We start from the raw sequence: 22,059 nt of genomic DNA on the forward strand, positions 1-22,059 counted from the left end.
TAGGAACTGGCTGCCAATTTACTCGAAACTCTCTCATATTATAAAACTAGAGTGAAGTTAATTTGCTCCATTTCACTGTCTTTTTTTCATTTGGCCCAGTTTTACACTCTGTTTCTACAGTGCACGTCCCAAGGGCCGATTGTTGCAGTCGCTCATTCCTTGTTCCTTAAGATATCATGTGCTTTCATTAAGCACATCATATTTCAGCATCAGGAAAACGGGGTTTAAAACTTTTTGTTTGTTCTGTTGTTGAGGTGTCATTGTTGGCTGGAGGCATTAGGACCAGAGGGTGATCGCTGGCGAGAGGAGCTGACGTTCTGCGCTTTCCCAGTAAGGAGCTGACTCACACGGTGACGGCAGAAAGTCAGACAGATCTTGTGAGAAAGAAGCAGAGAGAGCGAGAGCGAGAGACACACACACACACAGAGCCAAAGAGATTGGGAGAGGCGGTAGGCAGTCTGTGAGTGCAGACTCGCTGGCACCTGCAGAGAGGACAGTTGCAGCCGGCAGTTTGGCGAGTGTTGCCCCATCGCTCGAGTGGATGATGTCTACAGCGGAGGAGAGCCGAGTGGCAGCGGTGACTCCACTCAAACTGACCGGGCTGGTGTGTGTGGTCCTCTCGCTCTGTTTGGACGTGGTGGCCTTGCTGAGTCCAGCCTGGGTGACAGCCGACAGCCACTTCTCACTCTCCCTTTGGCAGAGGTGTTTCCGACCGGGTTCGGTTCCCGACAGCGAGTGGAACTGCAACTGGGCTCTGGGCAGCGGTAAGAAGGACAGCGCCTGGTATCCGGGACAGGGCGCACCGACTGAGAAAGAGTCAGCGAGGGGGGAACACGATTGTAGGGACAGATAGAAAGATTAATAGGGAAATGTCGCACGAACAGATCAGAGTAACGGGCAACTTGACAAGAACCCTGAGGCAGACTCTTACTGGATATTTGAGAGATAACTGTAAGAGTGTTGTGAGGGGTTAAATGTCAGAATGCTTAACCAACATAAATAGAGCTTTGTCGGGACACTTAGAAAGTGCAGATGAAGAATTAAACAGAATGGGAACAAGAACGAGGAACAAATTGTGGCCAGGCACTTAAGGGGGGAGGGGAGCCTACGAAGTAGAAATATTAACATTTAGAATCAGCATCAATAAGGAAACATACAATATAGGAGGAAAACAAAGATTTTGTGCCGTTTTGCAAAAAATCTTACATATGTACTTATCACAGAAACAAACACAAATATATTCAAGCAGAAAGAGTATGTAATGGGGCATGTTATATACTGACAAACACAATGCAGACAGTGAGATATACTCCACACTGACGGAAGTAGAGTCATACACACCGAGACCTGCTTTATCCTGGCAAAACCTGGCATTGACAGATCTTCTTCACTAAAAAGTTAATGTATACATTGGAGCATGCTTGTCCCTGTTATGGGAACAGACATGCATTAGAACGTGTTGTGTACAGACATAAACACAACCACAAGGAAACATGTTATGTTGACTGAAACACATATGTTTACAGATTAAATCCTGACAGAAATTAGGTACTGGTCTGTGCTATACACCGATAATGATAAATACGCGCATATAGGGTGATATATGCTGACAGATGTTCAGATATTGTGATATCGGACTGACAAAAAATACAGACTATGTAAGGATTATGCTAACGAAGTGAGGGGGGGGGGGTACACCAGGCAATATTAAATATTAAGAGAACTGAAGATGAAAATGAAGATACCAACCAGCATGACAGAATGTCTAACAAAAAAGAGGAAACTTTTAGATACTGTCAGAAGCTTACAGAAATCAAACATGCTCACAGGTTGATAATGATATTGGCTAACTGTACACATAGGTATATAGTGAATATTGACCTTAGATGTAGCCTGACAGAGGGGAAAGATTGAGAGAGATGCAAACGGAGGCAGAAAGGAAATGGAGACTGTGAATAACATGAATCCGACAGAGACCGAGGAAAAATAAAACCAGAGATTGAACCAACCACTTGAAATGAGTGAGAAAGAGGGAATGTGAGGGAAACGGGATGAGAGTAATATAAATGTGTAAAAAATGCAGAATTATAAAAAACACAAAAAGCGTGAAAAATGCAAGATCAATTCAAAACAGATTGAGAGAAATACAAGTGACAGGGACTGAAAAAATAGCCAGCGGAAAACAGGGAAAAAGAACAATAACTTAGAAATACAGAGGGTGGCAGAAGTAGAGAAAAACAGGAAGAAAATACAGAAAATTGGTGAAAGAAATAGAGGAGGGGATGGATAAACCCGAAAGAAGTGAAACAAGACACAAGGGCAAGTTTATGCTGCTTTCGGAACTCAGAGCGCTGTCAGCTGGCCTGACACTGTAAGACTTCAGTCTGCTTGGCAGTCTTCTAAGTTTCTCTGCCACTTTTGCGGTGAAGAGTATCGGCACGGGAGTGAAAATATAAATGCAGCTTAAAGGATCTTTCTGACAATTGTATTTGTGGACGGCAGTATAAAAGCAGTTAGAGGGTGACTGATGACAGATATCCGGAATAAGGGTGAGGCCGAGATTGCTGGAAGCAAATGTTGGCGACAGAGGGTAGATAACGGGAGATAGCATGCCCACCACTGCAGCAGCTGATGGATAGTTATATGTTGACAGTTTCTGCGCCTTTGTCTTTATTGTGGTGAACTGTCAACAAGTCTTGATAAAAAAAACACATCCCCTTGGCAGGAATCCGTTCATAGATCTCAACTTAGTGTTCCTCTCATTCTTGCTTCCATTTCGCCTTTGCTCGGAAGCTTTAAAATCATGCCTTGGTGGACAATTTATTTTGAGTCCATCATTAATCCGAGGTCACAGGTGAACAATGAAGGTCGCTTTTCGCCCCCCCCCCCCCCCCTCTCCACCCCCGAATTTTTGCTGCGGAAAACAATTGTCGATTTGTCTGGACCTTTCCCGGGGCTGCGTGTGCGTTCAAAACATCACACAATGTGGGCTTTAGTTTTGACAGTGCAGCCTGCTGCTCCCACTCTCTTCGCCATTTCATAGTTCTGTTGTTGTTTTTCTATTTACATAAAGCCCCCGTGTCTGATAACAATGTCCCCACTGCACTCACCGGTTAGCAGACTCGTGGTGCCGAGTTATAAAAGTATGGATAATACACTCTTCCTAGATTAAAACATCCAATTGTTGGGGGGGGGGGGGGATTTGAAAGGTCAGTTGGCAGGCAGTGTAGCAGCGATTACTGACAAACTGCAGTGAACAGTCAAACAGTTAACCATTCCCCCTCTCCCTCCACACAGACACGCTTCTCAGAAACTCCTTTTTAAGTCATATTGTGCAGTGGCCACTTGGTGTTTTTCACACGGCATTTATACTGATGTCTAAGAAAGTGCAATGGCGGTAGGAGTAGGAGTCTCTGAACTAAAGCAAGCCGCGCCGAGGGAACTCTGTCTGCTTGAGGACTCGGCGTCACTTTCCTATCATTTCCCACATGATGTCTCGACCTTTCCTGTTGTCGTATTTAGTTTAATTAGGGGCAAAAAAATCCACAAACTTTAATGAAGAGTCCACTTTCTATTTTCTGCCCGTATCTGTATATTTGGATAACACTAATACACCAAAGGCGGACAGTCAATTGTGTATATGCACTTTCGTTTATGGCACCCGGGTTTTGAATCAACGCCAACATTTAGGGATGTTTCCTCTTTGGTCATTCAGCGCAGTTTCCAATGAGGGGTGGAACTTGAAACTCAGAACTCAAAACATTGCAATGTTTTCGCAAGGATTAGCAGTAGCAGAGGTCTTACTATTAGAGTACAACAATAACTGCAGTGAAAGTATTCTCCAGCGTTCAGCCATTCAGAGACAGTCGCACTTTGGACAGACAAGTTTTATGTTAGAATCCCAAGGCATAATTTCATGACTATTTTTCTTCAGTTCTAATGGGAGTTTGACTTTGCATCTGAGTAGGATTTGCTGCAAACCTTTTATGTGGTATGGATCAGTGCTATTCAGATAGACCAAAATAGCACTTTTGTATGTTTGATATTAGGTTAGTTTACATTATTGAGATTGCGCTCCTGCAGTTTGGTTTATTGCAAAATCCTTGTAGAAGGTTTGAGAAAATGATATATCCCACTATTCAATCATCACAACATAAGTAATGAAATCGTGAGTGGGTTATGTCAAGGCTGTTTTAGCAGGGAATGTTTTACACTTGCATGGTTTTCCACATTTTGTTAGTATTGTGAAACATTTACATCTTTAACCCCCTTTAACTGTTGTCAGGTGCACATGTTTGCATAGGTGGAGAACAGCACCATCTGATAACATTAAATTGCCCCAGGGCAGTTGTGCCAAGTTTTCAGTGGGTGATATTAGAACATAGAACATAGAACAGTACAGCACAGAACAGGCCCTTCGGCCCACGATGTTGTGCCGAGCTTTATCTGAAACCAAGATCAAGCTATCCCACTCCCTATCATCCTGGTGTGCTCCATGTGCCTATCCAATAACCGCTTAAATGTTCCTAAAGTGTCTGACTCCACTATCACTGCAGGCAGTCCATTCCACACCCCAACCACTCTCTGAGTAAAGAACCTACCTCTGATATCCTTCCTATATCTCCCACTATGAACCCTATAGTTATGCCCTCTTGTAATAGCCCCATCCACCCGAGGAAATACTCTTTGAACGTTCACTCTATCTATCCCCTTCATCATTTTATAATTCATTTAAAAATATTCAATGGGTAACAGACACAGAAACAATTTCATGGAGATGTGAGCTCTGAAACTGTGTGAATCTGTTCGTAACATTAGGCCTCGCTGGGAGTGAACATGAATCGTAATTTCAGGTATCTTAGTTTGAGACAGGATTAAAAAGGACAAGGAGGTTGTGCTGCTGGTGACAGCCTCCTTGTGGAGAAGGAATGATATTAATGAGGTGTCATGCTGAAATTCGTATTGTTTGGCGAACCCTTATGGAGTTTTCACCTTCCCGAAGTTAAAAAAAAGGCACATGACTAACAGGCCTGGCATGCTACAATTCATTTCTTAAAATTATTTTATTGTTGATTAAGTTTAATCATATCTTTTTATTTGTTGTACGTGTTTTCATGTTAACTCCCTTTGCTATATTTTCATACAGCCAGTTGTTGCTGCAAATATCTTGCAGGAAACAAAGTGCTGAGGATGGGAATTCCTCTGAGGGTTCCAGTACTCATGATTTCAATGAGGAAGATGAGTTCACAAGGGGATGATAAATGCACGTAGAATGCAATGTGAGGAATTATGCCAGCAGCAATCACCACCATGGGACTTGCACTTACAGACGCTGGTAATTTTAAGTAGGCATGTCAAAGGAGAGCTGTCTTTGCCTTCACTTTGCAAGGGAGGCTATCACTGAGCTGCAGCATATGCTCCAGATTGACCTGCAGACAACTGCTGGAACAAAGAGGACACTTTCCATGAATATAAAGGTTATCAACGCAGTAAGATTTTATGCCACTGGATCATTCCAACTCATAGCAGGGGCATGTGATTCTGCAACGCAGTGAGCCATCTGCAGATGTGTCAAACAGGTGACAGATGCTTTGCATGTAATGGGCAACATGCTCATCAGTTTTCCTGTGGAAAGGTGGCATAAGCTACAGGGGAATAATGACAGGTTTTACAAGAGTGCAATGTATGGTAGATGGCACCCATATGGACATCAGGACTTCTCACATCAACCTTGTGACCTATGTGAGTGGAAATCACTTCCACTCACTTAACATGTCTTAATGCAACTCAGTATCTGTTATTCAAGATGCCTTCATTATGCAGAAGTCAAAGATGCCTGCACTATTTGAAAGTTCAAATAGATTGGATGAATAGTTACCAGGAAACCAGGGCTATGCTTAGCAGCTGTATTTGATGCTTCACCAAATTTTGACAAGTGTTCATTTTTATTTACTAATTAGATGTGTGAAGGTCAATATCTATTGCCCTTCCCTAATTGCTCTTGAGAATGTGGGGGTGAGCTACCTTCTTGCAGTCCTTCTACTTGACTTATAGCCACGGTATTGCTGGGTAGGGAGTTTCAGGATTTTGACGCAGTGACAATCAAAGAATGGTGATATTTTTCCAAGTCAGGATGATATGTGATTTGGAAGGGAACTTGCAGGTGGTGGTGCTCACAAGTGCCCACTTCCCTTTTTCTTTTAGGTTGTGAAGGTTACAGGTTTCGAACCAGCTGTTGAAGAAGCCTTAGGGAGTTGCGGCAGTGCATCATGTGGTTTGTACAGGCACTATTCACTGCTAGTGAATGGAATGAATGTTTAAGGTGGTGGACGCGGCTTTGATCAAGCAGACTGCTTTATTCTGAATGGTAGTGACCTTCTTGAATGTAGTTGGCACTATGTTCATCCGGGCAAGTGGGGAGCATTCCCTCACATTCCTGATGTGTTTTTTATGGGTGGTGGAAGAGCTTTGGAGAATCAGGAGGTGAACTACTCACCATGAAATTCCCTGCTCTTATATTACAGCATATGGCTGATCCAGTTAGGTTTCTGGTTACCAGAGAGCCCAAGAATGTTAATACTGAGTGATTCAGAAATGGAAATGCCACTGAATGCCAAGGGGACATGGTTAAATTCTATTTTGTTGGAGATGGTCACTGCCTAGTATAGCAAGAAAGTTATTTTGTTAACCCAAGTTTGAATGTTGCCCAAGTCTAGATGAATCACAAAAAGTTAGTATGCAGGTACAGCAAGTGATTAGGAAGGCAAATGGAATGTTGGCATTTATTGCAAGGGGAATGGAATATAAAAGCAGGAATATTTTGAGGTAGCTATAAGGCATTGGTGAGACCACATCTAGAGTGCTGTGTGCAGTTTTGGCCTCCTTATTTGAGAAAGGATATAAATGCATTAGAAGCAGTTCATAGAAAGTTCCCTCGACAGATACCTGGGATGAAGGGGTTATCCTATGAGAAAATGTTGGACAGGTTGGACCTGGATACATTAGAGTTTAGAAGATCCTGAAGGGTCTTGACAGGTGGATGCTGAAAGTCTGTTTCCACTTGTGTGAGAGACTAGAACTAGGGGCCACAGTTTAAAAATATGCAGTCTCCCATTTAAGAGATAAGGAGAATATTTTTCTCTCAAAGGGTCGTGATTCTTTGGAATTCTCTTCCCGGGAAAGCAGTAGAAACACGGTGATTGAATATTTTTAAGCCAGGGATAGATAGATTCTGGACCAGCAAGGGAGTCAATGGTTATCAGTGGTAGGTGTGAATGTGGAGATGAGGCCACAATCCCATCAGCCATCATCTTACTGAATGGCAAAACAGGTCTGAGGGGCTGAATGGCCTCCTCCTGCTTCTAATGTGTAAATTTGTATGCATGTTCGTACGCTTGTTTAAATGCGTGCAGGCATGGATTGCTTCATTATGTGAGGAGTTGCGAAAGAAACTAAATACTCTCCCATTATCAGCGAACATTTCCATTTTTGACTGAATGATAAAAGTAATTGATGAAGCCGCTGAAAGTAGTCTGCAGAAAAATCTTGGGGCTGAGATGATTGGCCTCCAAGAATCACAACCATTTTGCTTTGTGCGAGGTATGATTCCAACCAGTGAAGAGTTTGTCCCTGATTCCATTACCTTCACTTTCACTAGGGCTCCTTGATACACTTTGTTAAATGCTGCCATGTTGAGGTCAATCACTCTCATCTCATCTCTTAAATTCATTCAGCCTTTTAGCCTCTGGATAGGAGCGAAATTAACAGGGTAGTTGTTATGGGGGACTTTAACTTTACAAATATTGACTGGAAACGCTATAGTTCGAGTACTTTAGATGGGTCAGTTTTTGTCCAATGTGTGCAGGAGGGTTTCCTGACACAGTATGTAGATAGGCCAATAAGAGGTGAGGCCACATTGGATTTGGTACTGGGTAATGAACCAGGCCAGGTGTTAGATTTGGAGGTAGTTGAGCACTTTGGTGATAGTGACCACAATTCAGTTACGTTTACTTTAGCGATGGAAAGGGATAGGTATATACCACAGGGCAAGAGTTATAGCTGGGGAAAGGAAATTATGATGCGATTAGGCGAGATTTAGGATGCATGGGATGGGGAAGAAATCTGCAGGGGATGGGCACAATTGAAATGTGGAGTTTGTTCAAGGAACAACTACTGCGTGTCCTTGAGAAGTCAGACAGGGAGGAAGTGTTCGAGCGAGGGAACCGTGGTTTACTAAAGAAGTTGAATCTCTTGTGAAGAGGAAGAAGGAGACTTATGTAAAGATGATATGTGAAGGCTCAGTTAGGGCGCTTGAGAGTTACAAGTTAGTCAGGAAGGACCTAAAGAGAGAGCTAAGAAGAGCCAGGAGGGGACATGAGAAGTCTTTGGCAGGTAGGATCAAGGAAAACCCTAAAGCTTTCTTTAGGTATGTCAGGAATAAAAGAATGACTAGGGCCAGTCAAGGACAGTAGTGGGAAGTTGTGCGTGGAGTCCGAAGAGATAGGAGAGGCGCTAAATGAATATTTTTCATCAGTATTCACGCAGGAAAAAGACAATGTTGTCGAAGAGAATACTGAGATGCAGGCTATTAGACTAGACGGGATTGAGGATCATAAGGAGGAGGTGTTAGCAATTCTGGAAAGTGTGAAAATAGATAAGTCCCCTGGGCCGGATGGGATTTATCCTAGGATTCTCTGGGAAGCTAGGGAGGAGATTGCAGAGCCTTTGGCTTTGACCTTTATGTCATCATTGTCTACAGGAATAGTGCCAGAAGACTGGAGGATAGCAAATGTTGTCCCCTTGTTCAAGAAGGGGAGCAGAGACAACCCTGGTAATTATAGACCTTAATTACAGCCTTACTTCTGTTGTGGGCAAAGTTTTGGAAAGGATTATAAGAGTTAGGATTTATAATCATCTAGAAAGGAATAATTTGATTAGGGATAGTCAATACGGTTTTGTGATGGGTAGGTTGTGCCTCACAAACCTTATTGAGTTCTTTGAGGAGGTGACCAAAGAGGTGGATGAGGGTAAAGCAGTTGATGTGGTGTATATGGATTTCAGTAAAGCGTTTGATAAGGTTCTCCATGGTAGGCTATTGCAGAAAATACGGAGGCATGGGATTGAGGGTGATTTTGTGGTTTGGATCAGGAATTGGCTAGCTGTAAGAATGATGTGGAGCTGCTGGCGTTGGACTGGGGTAAGCACAATAAGAAGTCTCACAACACCAGGTTAAAGTCCAACAGGTTTATTTGGTAACAAATACCATAAGCTTTCGGAGCACAGCTCCTTCGTCAGATGGAGTGGATATCTGTTCTCCAACAGTGCACAGACACAGAAATCAAGTTACAGCATACTAATTAGAATGCAAATCTCTACAGCCAGCCAGGTCTTAAAGGTACAGATAATGTGGGTGGAGGGAGCATTCAACATAGGTTAAAGAGATGTGTATTGTCTCCAGACAGAACAGCTAGTGAGATTCTGCAAGATCAGGGGGAAAGCTGTGGGGGTTACTGATAATGTGACATAAATCCAACCTCCCGGTTTAGGCCGTCCTCATGTGTGCGGAACTTGGCTATCAGTTTCTGCTCAGCGACTCTGCGCTGTCGTGTGTCGTGAAGGCCGCCTTGGAGAACGCTTACCTGAAGATCCAAGGCTGAATGCCCGTGACTGCTGAAGTGCTCCCCCACAGGAAGAGAACAGTTTTGCCTGGTGATTGTCGAGCGGTGTTCATTCATCCATTGTTGTAGCGTCTGCATGGTTTCCCCAATGTACCATGCCTCGGGACATCCTTTCCTGCAGCGTATCAGGTAGACAACGTTGGCCGAGTTGCAAGAGTAGGTACCGTGTACCTGGTAGATGGTGTTCTCACGTGAGATGATGGCATCCGTGTCGATGATCCGGCACGTCTTGCAGAGGTTGCAGTGGCAGGGTTGTGTGGTGTCATGGTCACTGTTCTCCTGAAGGCTGGGTAGTTTGCTGCGGATAATGGTCTGTTTGAGGTTGCGTGGTTGTTTGAAGGCAAGAAGTGGGGGTGTGGGGATGGCCTTGGCGAGATGTTCGTCTTCATCAATGACATGTTGAAGGCTCCGGAGGAGATGCCGTAGCTTCTCCGCTCCGGGGAAGTACTGGACGACGAAGGGTACTCTGTCCACCGTGTCCCGTGTTTGTCTTCTGAGGAGGTCGGTGCGGTTTTTCGCTGTGGCGCGTCGGAACTGTTGATCGATGAGTCGAGCGCCATATCCTGTTCTTATGAGGGCATCTTTCAGCGTCTGGAGGTGTCTGTTGCGATCCTCCTCATCCGAGCAGATCCTGTGTATTCGGAGGGCTTGTCCATAGGGGATGGCTTCTTTTACGTGTTTAGGGTGGAAGCTGGAGAAGTGGAGCATCATGAGGTTATCCGTGGGCTTGCGGTACAGTGAGGTGCTGAGGTGACTGTCCTTAATGGAGATGCGTGTGTCCAAGAATGCAACCGATTCCGGAGAGTAGTCCATGGTGAGTCTGATGGTGGGATGGAACTTGTTGATGTCAACATATAGTTGTTTCAGTGATTGCTCACCATGACTCCAAAGGAAGAAAATGTCATCGATGTATCTAGTGTATAGCATCGGTTGAAGGTCCTGTGCGGTGAAGAAGTCTTGTTCGAACCTGTGCATGAAGATGTTGCCAACATCAAAATAATCTCTCCCTCAATGTCAACAAAACAAAGGAGCTTGTCATCGACTTCAGGAAGTGTAAAAGAGAACATGCCCCTGTCTACATCATTGGGGACAAAGTAGAAAGGGTCAAGAGCTTCAGGTTTTTAGGTGTCCAGATCACCAACAACCTGTCCTGCCGACACTATAGTTAAGAAAACCCACCAACGCCTCTACTTTCTCAGAAAACTAAGGAAATTTGGCATATCAGCTACGACTCTCACCAACTTCTCCAGATGCACCGTAGAAAGCATTCTTTCTGATTGTATCACAGCTTGGTATGGCTCCTGCTCTGCCCAAGACCGCAAGGAACTACAAAAGGTCGTGAATGTAGCCCAACCCATTACGCAAACTAGCCTCCCATCCATTGACTCTGTCTACACTTCCCGCTGCCTCAGCAAAGCAGCCAACATAATTAAGGATCCCACGCACCCGGGACATTCTCTCTTCCACCTTCTTCCTTTGGGAAAAAGATAAAAAGTCTGAGGTCATGTGCCACCCGACTCAAGAACAGCTTCTTCCCTGCTGTTGTCAGACTTTTGAATGGACTTACCTTGCATTAAGTTGGTCTTTCTCTGCACCCTAGCTATGACTGTAACACTACATTCAGCACTCTCTCGTTTCCTTCTCTTTGAAGGTATGTTTTGTCTGTATAGTGTGCAAGAAACAATACTTTTCATTGTATGTTAATACATGTGACAATAATAAATCAAATCAAACTTCAGCTCTGAGTTGTTGAGCTGGAGTCTGAGTTGCGGGGAAGGGAGGGGGAAAAGTTACCTGAACACTTTGTTCCCAAAGGCAGTCACTCCTCTTGGGTTCGGCAGAACTTGTGAATTGGTCAATGGTCAGAGACAAGAGGGTGTGCCTGTGGGTCAGACGGGTAAGGGGCACCAGCATGTAGTGATGGAGGAACTTCGGCCCCTGACATGATCCAACTGGTACAAGGTGCTTGCTATGGCTGAGGAGGAGGACTGCAAGGTGGATGAGCATGGTACCATGATGAAGGATGCCATTCAAGTGGGAGGAGCAAAGGGGAATATGGTTTTGATAGGAGACAGCATAGTCTGGGAGTTAGATAATAGGCTCTGAGTTGAGAGCGAGAGTCCAGATGACTGTGTTGCCTGCCCAGTGCCAGCATTCACGACATTTGCTCAGGGCCAGAGAGGAAATTGCAGTGAGAGGGGGAGCATCCAGTGGTCATGGTCCATTGGGTGGCTTAGTGACACAGTGGTTAGCACTGCTGCCTCACAGCACCCGGGACCTGAGTTCGATTCTGACTTCGGGTCACTGTCTGTTCCGAGTTTGCGTGTTCTCCAGGTGCTCCGGTTTCTTTCCACAGTCCAAGTATCTGTGGGTTAGGTTGATTGGCCATGGTAAATTGACCATTAGTGTCAGGGGGATTAGTAGGGTAAATACGTGGGGTTATGGGGATAGAGCCTGGGTGGGATTGTTGTTGGTGCAGGCTTGATGGCTGAATGGCCTCTTTCTGCACTGTAGGGATTCTATGTAGGTACCAATGACATAGGTAAGACTAGGAAAGAGGTTCTGTGTACAGAGTATGAGGAACTAGGTACTAAATTAAAAAGTAACACCTCTAGATTATTACCTGAGCCATGTGTTAATTGGTCTCGAGAAATAAATTAGAGAGATGAATGCGTGGTTCAATGACTGGTGTGGGAAAATGGGTGCCAATTAGTGGGGCACTGGCACCAGTACTGGGAAAAGTGGGGGCTGGACCTTTGGGACATGCTGGGACAGGTGTGGATTTGGAAAGGGAGTTCCCTCTTGTGGAAGAAGCTAGAAACAGGGATCACAGTTTAAAAATAAGGGGTGACTCATTTAAGATGGAGGTGAAGAGAATTTTTTTCTCTCGAAGGTTGTGAGTATTTGGGACAATATTCTTCAGAAGGTGTTGAAAGCAGAGTGAGACAGATTCTTGATAAGAAATGGGGTGAAAGGTTATCATGGTAGGTGGGAATGTGGAGTTGAGCTTACATTTGGATCAACCATGATCTTATTGAACGGCGGACCAGACTTGAGGGGCCGAGTGGCCTATTCCTGCTCCTAATTCATATGTTCTTATGTATATTCATACGTTAAGAGTAAATAGAGTGCTCAATGAGTGGGAGGAGCAGATGTTTTGGCAGATGGCCACTCTATAGCACATGTCCTAAGGAGCTGAAGTGGTGTTATATTCGTGGGTGCAGGTTGTATGGTTAGAGCTACACCTGAAAAGGAGGTGACTGTCAGCATGCTCCTGCTAATTAGCCCTTCAGTCCTTAAATGTACTGATTTTGATGGATGTGATTCGTGAGAAGAATCTAGCAGAAACTGCTTGATCTTTCTGGTTTTTTTAACCAGATTTGTGATGTGAGGCACCCGCGCAGGATGGTTTATTATTTGCATAATATATCACTGAGTTGTGGCATCCCACCATAATGATTAGAACTAGAACTTTGACCCTGTCAACTTCAACAGACTCTGGGAAGTCAGAGTCCAAGGTGTCAGTTGCCTAAGTCACAATGTTCTTAGGAAAACCCTGACCAGGATTTAGTTCCCCTGTTCTTGGCCACTCCCCTGAAGCTGCTACTTTCTCCATAGTGCAGTCATTCACACAACAGTGCAGAGATGATGAATATGCACGCTGTACATTCATTGATAACAGCTGTAGCATATTTATGCCGGCCTAAGAAAGTCACGAGGACCTTTCAATCATCCATCAAGTGTCTCCCGAAGCCAGACTAACAAAAGTATTGATCGGTTAGTCCTGCACTTGAGAAAGGTGTCAGATTGGAATCCTGGGCGGATATTTTTTCTGCCACTTTACTCTTTCTCATTTGTATTCTCAGCTACTCCTGATGCTCCTTCCTCTATATTCACGGCCTTAGGGGTCCAAGAAAATTGGAACTGTGCCGGCATCAGTCCCTTAGATGCCGTGTTCTTGGCTGCCACCAGCTGTTTCCATTTTATCATTTGATAGAGTCAGGCCCAAATATATCTTGACATAGCTTTTCAAATTGTGTCAACAGCTCTACATATGGTGGTTTAGAGTTGATGTGCATTGCTTGCATTGGTTGTGGCTAGCCTTTTCTGGAAGACCGTACAATATCCAGATGATATAAATTGGCAGAACATCCAGACTACCAACCGTTGTGCCCACGGCATTCCTGTGGAATGTCATCCAAAACTATACATGTAGGTTCAGGGGTGCAGATTCAGAACACCTGTTCCAATGTTTATATGTCTCACTGCAAGATAATTGTTTGCCAATCAAAAATTTGCATTGAGCAACTTTTCTGACAATCATATGAAAAGTAGAATGCTTATTTGAAGACACTACATGATACCTCCATGCATGTGCTGTAACTTACATTTTTTTTCCTGTGATGCACATAGTATCCCATGCTAATATAGTGTACAAAGGTGTACGCAGTATGTTTGTCATTCTCCCGAGAAACATTTTCTTCCTTAGCGTTCAGACTACACTTCTACCTGTGTCAATTCATTAACTCCTCTATCTATAACCAGGCAACTTGAACATCTGCTTTCACTAAAGGTTGGTGTTCTGCTCCAAAGAGTGTCATCTGTCTTTGCTGTATCTGTTACAAGAGCAACTCCTGTGCCTTCTCTTGGAAAGGAACTCATGTTTCTCCTGGACTCCATTGCAGCTTCCACCAATTTATTTCTAAGCATATATGAAAAAGCTCTCCCCTTTAAGAACAAGTGGTATTCAGTTAAGAGGTAGTGGTACAACCCCTCCCTTACTCCGCCCACACTAATTGTATCTTGTCCAGATCGCAATGCCTGTTTTCCAGGCGGTGAGGGCCAGATGCAATTAATGAGAAGGGCAATTTTCAGTAAAACCAGTGCATGGCCAGCATATATGTGCATGGATAGTGCAGTGTTCCAATACAGTTACACACTGTGGGCTGAATTTTATAGGGCCTGCATAGAGACAGGAGGGAGGCAGGGGACGAAACCTCACTTTGATTTGATTTGATTTGATTAGACTTATTATTGTCACATGTATTAGTATACAGTGAAAAGTATTGTTTCTTGTGCGCTATACAAACAAAGCATACCGTTCATAGAGAAGAAAACGAGAGAGTGCAAAATGTAGTGTTACAGTCATAGGTAGGGTGTAGAGAAAAATCAATTTAATGCGAGGTAAGTCCATTCAAAAGTCAGCAGGGAAGAAGCTGTTCTTGAGTCGTTTGGTTTGTAACCTCAGACTTTTGTATCTTTTCCCCGATGGAAGAAGGTGGAAGAGAGAATGTCTTGGGTGCGTGGGGTCCTTAATTATGTTGGCTGCTTTACTGTGGCAACGGGAAGTGTAGACAGAGTCAATGGATGGGAGGCTGGTTTGCGTGATGGATTGGGCTACGTTCATGACCTTTTTGAGGGTGGCAGGGAGTGAAGTGCCTGCCAACTTCCCATAGGCATGGAATTTAGCCATTTGCGGTGAAGGGGGGGGACAAGGTTTTCATCTAGAGACTTATTGGTCAATTAAAGGCCTCTTCCCACCACCACTGGCATTTTACAAGTAGTGTGTCTGCTGCCGTGTGGAGAGATATCATGGTGAACCCAACAGTTTCCCTGCAGGTTCAGACAGAAGGGACCTCCTGATCGGGCACTCCATGGACAAAGAATGGTCCCTTCCAGTGACAATGGCAGTCCTGGCACAGCTACTCCCTTACCCTCAACAACCATCTACTCTCCACCCAGCTGGCGCCTGCCTGACTGGTCTTGGTAACCCCCAACAGCACTAAACTTGCTTTGAGGCCAACATCTGCCAGCTGGGTGCAGTCAAGCAGTGACCATCGCTCCCAGATCTTCAATTAGCCAGAAGCCCTTGAAGGTGGGCTGTCATTCCTTAAAGGGCCATGAGCCTTGGTGGCAGCTCATTAGCTGCTAGATTGACATAAAATCCAGTTGGAGCACTTCCAAACAGCCAAGGCAGATTTCCCCAACTTTCTGCTCCATCATCAGGGTCACCATCAAGACAATAAAATCCAGCCCACTGTATGTAGCAGATACATGACAGTGGGCCTGATTTTACCATTGCGTTGCGCCCATTTTCGGGTGCGAAAACTTGGTAAAGTCAGGGTGAGGCGAGTAGCGTGATTCGCGCCCACCTCCGTGCTGGTTCCCCCTTTACCAAGGCTCGTAAATGGCCGCAATCAGGATCGCGCCCGAAACGGATGCGACGGCCATTTAAATGCATTTGCATGCATTTAAATTGACTTAATGGGCTCCACGCCCAACTTTACTGGCACTTCCCCCTTTACCACCATGTTCGCCCATCCAGAATCGGCGAGAAGCAGACATGCTCCATATAAGTCCGATTCGGGTGCTCCAGTTAGTGAGGAAGTAAGTGCCGAGCATCCAATGGCTCTCTGCTTAAGATCGGTGTGGTGGGGGGAGGGCTCCACTGCCACTCTGCCTGAGATCAATGAGGGGGAAGGGGGGTCCACTGCCACTCTGCCTGAGATCAGTGAGGGGGAAGGAGGATCCGCTGCCACTCTGCCTGAGATCAGTGGGGTGAAAGGGGGTCCGCTGCCACTCTGCCTGAGATCAATGGGGGTTAAAGGGGGTCTGCTGCCATTCTGCCTGAGATCAGTGGGGGGGGGGAGGGGGGTCCGCTTCCACTCTGCCTGAGATCAGTGGAGCGGAAGGGGGGGGTCCACTGCCACTCTGCCTGAGATCAGTGGGGGGGAAAGGGGAGGGTGGATCACTCTGCCTGAGATTGTTGGGGGGAAAGGGCGGAGTGGGCCATGATCGGTCTGGGTGACGGGGGGGTTGGGGGGATAAGAAAGTCAGTAATGTTGTGGGGGTGGAGCAATGTCTGTGGAGGCTGGGGGAGGTATTATCCAGCCCAGGAGGGATGTGGCAGGGGAACAGTATTCTATCATTTCTTTTCTGCGCATGCGCAGTTGGAGATGCCGATCGAAGCTGCAGGGTTTCAGGCGCGTTAACCCCCGCCCACAGGCTTGGGCAGCGCGATTCAGACTCGCTGATACTTTTGCAGGCAGAATGCCTATGGGGATGTCTCAGAAGGGTGTAAAAATCAGATCTGAAACACTCCCAGTTTCAAGTTCGCTCAGCACTTAGAATCAAAATGGTAAAATAGGGCCCAATGTGTTGTAATCAATGCACTGTTACAATTTGAAAATGTCAATTTGGAGGAAGAAAAGTTATTTTATGATTATGGAATTTGGCTACGTTTGTCTTCCTTCTTAAGCTGTTTGGGTACCATATTAGCCATCATCTTGTTTGACATTTATTAGAGATTTTTGATGATATAATTAGTAGGATAGATAAAGGGGAACCGATAGATATAGTATACATGAACTTCCAAAAGCTCAGTACGGTGCCACACAGAAGGTTATAATACAAAATAAGGGTTTATACAGTTGGGGGTAATAAGGATTAAGGATTAATGCATTAAGGAAGTTAATGGACAGGACACAGAAAGCATGGAAAAACGGTACATTTTCAAGTTGGCAGACTGAAACCAGTGGAGTTCTGCAAGGATTAGTGCTGGGGTCTTATCTATTTACAATCTATATTAATAAATTAGGTAAAGAGATAGAGAGTAATGTATCTAAGTTTGCTGGTGATATAGAGCTAGGTGGGAATGCAAGCTGTGAGGAAGACACAAAGCGACTGCAAAATATTATGAAGGCAAAGTTTGTAAGGATGTTTCAAGCAACCTTTGTAATTTAAGATAAAATGGAATACTGTTGAAAGAGGGTTGGTAGGAGATAGTATAACTACCTGGAAGGGGCCAAATGGCTTGGTTATTGGAGGGATACGTTAGGACTTGTTGAACAAGGTGCGAGGTTCTCACACTTGAAATTAAAGCTAAAACAGCAGGACTGGCTTTCTGTCTTTGAGATTTCAGACAGAAAGTGAAAGGTGGGGGGGGGATGTGGTGAACCATAGTTGGTTCCCACTGGATAGTACTGAGCCAGGGTCTGGCCAGTACTACAAGGATGTACATATGTTACTGTTGGGTTGTGCTACTTGTTGCTGTTGGGGTTAGGGTGGGGTTGTTACACCTTTGTACTGTGGTGTTGTGGTACATCCCAGTCGGGCTCCGCCTCCTGGGAGAGGTATAAAAGTCCCTGCTCTGGCCTGGACCCCTTCAGTCTGGGATAGTGTATATAATTACTGGCTGCTTCATTACAGTAAATAAAAGCCTTTCATTTACCGAGCTTCTGGCCTCGTGTTTGAGAAGTGCATCAATTTTATTTACTGTTGTTAAACTCTCGTCGAAGAAAAAAAAAAGAGAGGATGGAGCAGATCCTGAAGCCGGAACGCCTTACACTAGATCCACGTGCGGTGGGCGCTTCTAACACCTTCGACCACTGGCTGAAGTGTTTCGAAGACTACCTGGCAGCCTCCGCAGCGGTCACCACAGATGATGACAGACTCCGGGTCCTCCATGCGAGGGTAAGCGACACTGTCTACCTCGCGATCCGTGCGGCCACCGATTATACTAAGGCCCTCGAGCTTCTGAAGAAGCGCTATATCAAACCACCCAATGAAATACACGCTCGTTACCTCCTAGCCACTCGACGACGGCAGTCTGGCGAAACGATGGAGGACTATGCGAACGAGCTCCTACAGCTAGCCAGGGGCTGTAACTGCAAAGTTGTGTCGGCTGAGCAGAGCATGAATGACCTCGCCCGAGATGCGTTTGTGGCCGGAGTCGGATCGTCGTACATTCGACTTAAACTGTTGGAGAAGGGTAACCTTCATTTTACCCAGGCAATCGAGCTAGCGGAGATGCTCGAGACGGCCTCCAAAAGCTTAGTATTATATCCGGAGGACCATGTGGAGACAACGTGGCAGGAGCAGTCGCCAATCCCTCCTCGTCCCTCGGGTTCGAAATGCTGCGTAATGGCGTGCTCACACTCGGGCCAGACGACGGCAGCAGCCCCGGGCGGCCCGCGGTGCTACTTCTGTGGGGGAGCGAAGCATACTCGGCAAAGGTGTCCCGCTAAAGCTGTGTTGTGCACCGCATGTGGTAAGAAAGGGCACTATTCGAAAGTGTGCCGATCTAAACCTTGGAACGGCAGTGCGGCCTGCGATTCTTCAGAGCTCGGGTCTTCGTCGTCGAAGTCATCGAGGGGTTCGTCCACGTGCGAGGCCAGGACGACGCCATTACGGTCGGCGGAGTCGGAGGTGTGTGACCACCAGGGGTCGCTGAGTTTGGCGCCCTCACCCACGTGCGACTCATGGGAGCGGCCATGTTGGTCGACACTGACCGCGAACGACCAGCAGGGATCCTCCTCATCGATTTCAGCTGCCTGCAGTGGCGCTCATGAACCAACGGTGGCATCGATCATCCTGGACCAGGCCAAGCCTCATAGACTTGACAAATATATGATGAATATCCAGGTAAATGACCACGTGATTTATTGTCTGTTTGACAGCGGGAGCACTGAGAGCTTTATCCACCCAGACACTGTGAAGCGGTGTGGACTCCAGATTCAACCTGCCAAACAGACAATCTCTATGGCATCGAGGTCCCGGTCTGTTGCCGTGCTAGGGAGTTGCGTGGTAACTTTGAAGGTGCAAGGCACAGTTTACGAGTGTTTCAAGCTCCTAGTGTTGCCGTATCTTTGCGCGCCAATACTTCTCGGACTAAACTTCATGGTCCACTTGAGGAGTGTAATCCTACAGTACGGTGGGCCACTCCCTTCACTGGCAGTGGGAAAACAGCAGCAGCCTCCAAATTGCCCAACGCGCCCCGCCTGTAGCCTCTCGACGCTGAAGATCACCACACCCTCCTTGTTCCAGAATCTTGTGCCAGGCTGCAAGCCCATCGCGACTAAAAGTAGGCGTTACAGCGCTGAGGATCGGATCTTCATTAGATCTGAGGTTCAGCGGCTTCAGCGGCACGGTAGCACAGTGGTTAGCACTGCTGCTTCACAGCTCCAGGGTCCTGGGTTCAATTCCCGGCTCGGTTCACTGTCTGTGTGGAGTTTGCACATTCTCCTCGTGTCTGCGTGGGTTTCCTCCGGGTGCTCCGGTTTCCTCCCACAGTCCAAAGATGTGCGGGCTAGGTTGATTGGCCAGGTTAAAAATTGCCCCTTAGAGTCCTGAGATGTGTAGGTTAGAGGGATTAGTGGGTAAATATGTGGGGATAGGGCCTGGGTGGAATTGTGGTCGGTGCAGACTCGATGGGCCGAATGGCCTCCTTCTGCACTGTAGGGTTTCTATATTCTATATTCAAAGAAAGGATCATACAACCCAGCGCTAGTCCGTGGAGAGCGCAGGTCGTGGTGGTCAAGAGCGGGAACAAAACCCGGATGGTCATTGACTACAGTCAGACCATTAATCGATATACGCAGCTGGATGCGTATCCTCTCCCGCGCATATCTGATATGGTCAATCAGATTGCGCAGTACCGGGTGTTCTCCACCATAGACCTCAAGTCTGCCTACCACCAACTCCCCATTCGCCCAGAGGACTGACAATACACGGCTTTTGAGGCGGATGGTCGCTTTTATCACTTTCTCAGGGTTCCCTTTGGTGTCACCAATGGGGTCTCGGTCTTCCAGCGTGCTATGGACCGAATGGTGGACCAGAACGGGCTGCGGGCTACCTTCCCGTACCTGGATAAGGTCACCATCTGCGGCCATGACCAGCAGGACCATGACACGAATCTCCTGAACTTCCTACGCACTGCATCTCGCCTGAACTTGACGTACAACAGTGAGAAGTGTGTGTTTCATACGCGCCGTTTAGCCATCCTAGGATACGTGGTGGAAAACGGGGTCATCGGCCCTGATCCAGACCGTATGCGCCCCCTTTCTGAACTTCCCTTGCCTGCTAGTGCAAAAGCACTGAGAAGATGCTTAGGCTTCTTCTCTTATTATGCGCAGTGGGTTCCCAACTACGCGGACAAAGCCCGTCCGCTCATTAAGTCCACGACTTTTCCCCTAACGCCAGAGGCCCGATTGGCCTTCGATAAATTGAAAGCCGACATCGCGAAAGCTACGATGCACGCTGTTGACGAGTCCATCACCTTTCAGGTGGAGAGCGATGCATCTGATTTCGCCCTGGCCGCCACACTTAACCAGGCGGGCAGACCCGTCGCTTTTTTTTCCCGCACCCTCCAAGGCCCCGAAATTCGGCATTCAGCGGTGGAAAAGGAGGCCCAGGCCATTGTGGAGGCCGTCAGGCACTGGCGCCATTACTTGGCGGGAAAATGGTTCACCCTGATCACGGACCAGCGGTCCGTGGCGTTCATGTTTAACAACACGCAGAGGGGCAAGATCAAGAATGACAAGATCTTGCGGTGGAGAATTGAACTCTCCACTTATAACTGCGACATCATGTACCGTCCAGGGAAACTCAATGAGCCCTCGGATGCCCTCTCACGTGGAACATGCGCCAGTATACAGGAGGACCATTTGCAGGCCCTCCATAATGACTTATGCCATCCTGGGGTCACTCGGCTCTACCACTTTATAAAAGCCCGCAACCTGCCTTACTCGGTTGAGGACGTCAGGTCAGTAACAAGAAGCTGTCGGGTTTGCGCGGAATGCAAACCGCACTTTTACCGACCTGACCGGGCACATTTAGTCAAGGCCACTCGTCCCTTCGAGAGACTGAGTGTCGATTTTAAGGGCCCCCTTCCCTCAACAGATCGGAATGTGTACTTCCTCAATATCATTGACGAGTACTCTCGGTTCCCTTTTGTTGTTCCCTGCTCTGATACATCCGCTGCCACGGTTATCACGGCATTCCGTGATCTCTTTACCCTGTTCGGGTACCCCAGCTACATCCATAGCGACAGGGGCTCGTCGTTCATGAGCGATGACTTGAGGCAATTCCTGCTCTCATACGGGATTGCTTCTCGTAGGACCACGAGCTACAACCCTAGGGGTAACGGACAGGTGGAACGTGAGAATACTACAGTCTGGAAGGCTGTCTTACTAGCGTTGAAGTCAAAAGGTCTTCCAGTCTCCCGTTGGCAAGAGGTGCTCCCTGATGCGCTCCATTCTATTCGCTCCCTCCTGTGTACGGCAACCAATGCTACTCCCCACGAGAGGATGTTCTCATTCCCTCGGACATCTTCCTCGGGGACCTCATTACCGTCTTGGTTGACGTACTCAGGACCCGTCCTCTTGCTGCGACATGTAAGGGCCCGCAAGTCCGACCCGTTGGTCGAACAGGTCCATCTCCTCCACGCCAACCCTCAGTATGCCTATGTGGCATACCCTGACGGGCGAGAGGACACGGTCTCGATCCGAGACCGGGCGCCAGCAGGGGACGTAGCAACCCCTGTCGCTCCCATATCCCCTGTTACAAACCCTTTAACTCTTGTTTCTTCCCTGGACATGGCGCG

At 46.7% G+C, this 22,059-nt stretch overlaps 1 protein-coding gene across 1 annotated transcript in view; it reads left to right on the forward strand.

Moving 5' to 3' along the window:
* Positions 1–346: 346 nt before the first annotated feature.
* The window catches only part of tmem47 (transmembrane protein 47), a 60,432-nt gene continuing 38,719 nt past the window's right edge, over positions 347–22,059 (forward strand). The window contains exon 1 of the mRNA XM_078232519.1: positions 347–764. Within this exon, the coding sequence (XP_078088645.1) occupies positions 542–764 (223 nt within the window). The 5' untranslated portion in view covers positions 347–541. The remainder of the gene's footprint in view (positions 765–22,059) is intronic.

This window comes from Mustelus asterias, chromosome 17, assembly GCF_964213995.1.
Source record: "Mustelus asterias chromosome 17, sMusAst1.hap1.1, whole genome shotgun sequence".
NCBI classification, from domain to species: Eukaryota; Metazoa; Chordata; class Chondrichthyes; order Carcharhiniformes; family Triakidae; genus Mustelus; species Mustelus asterias.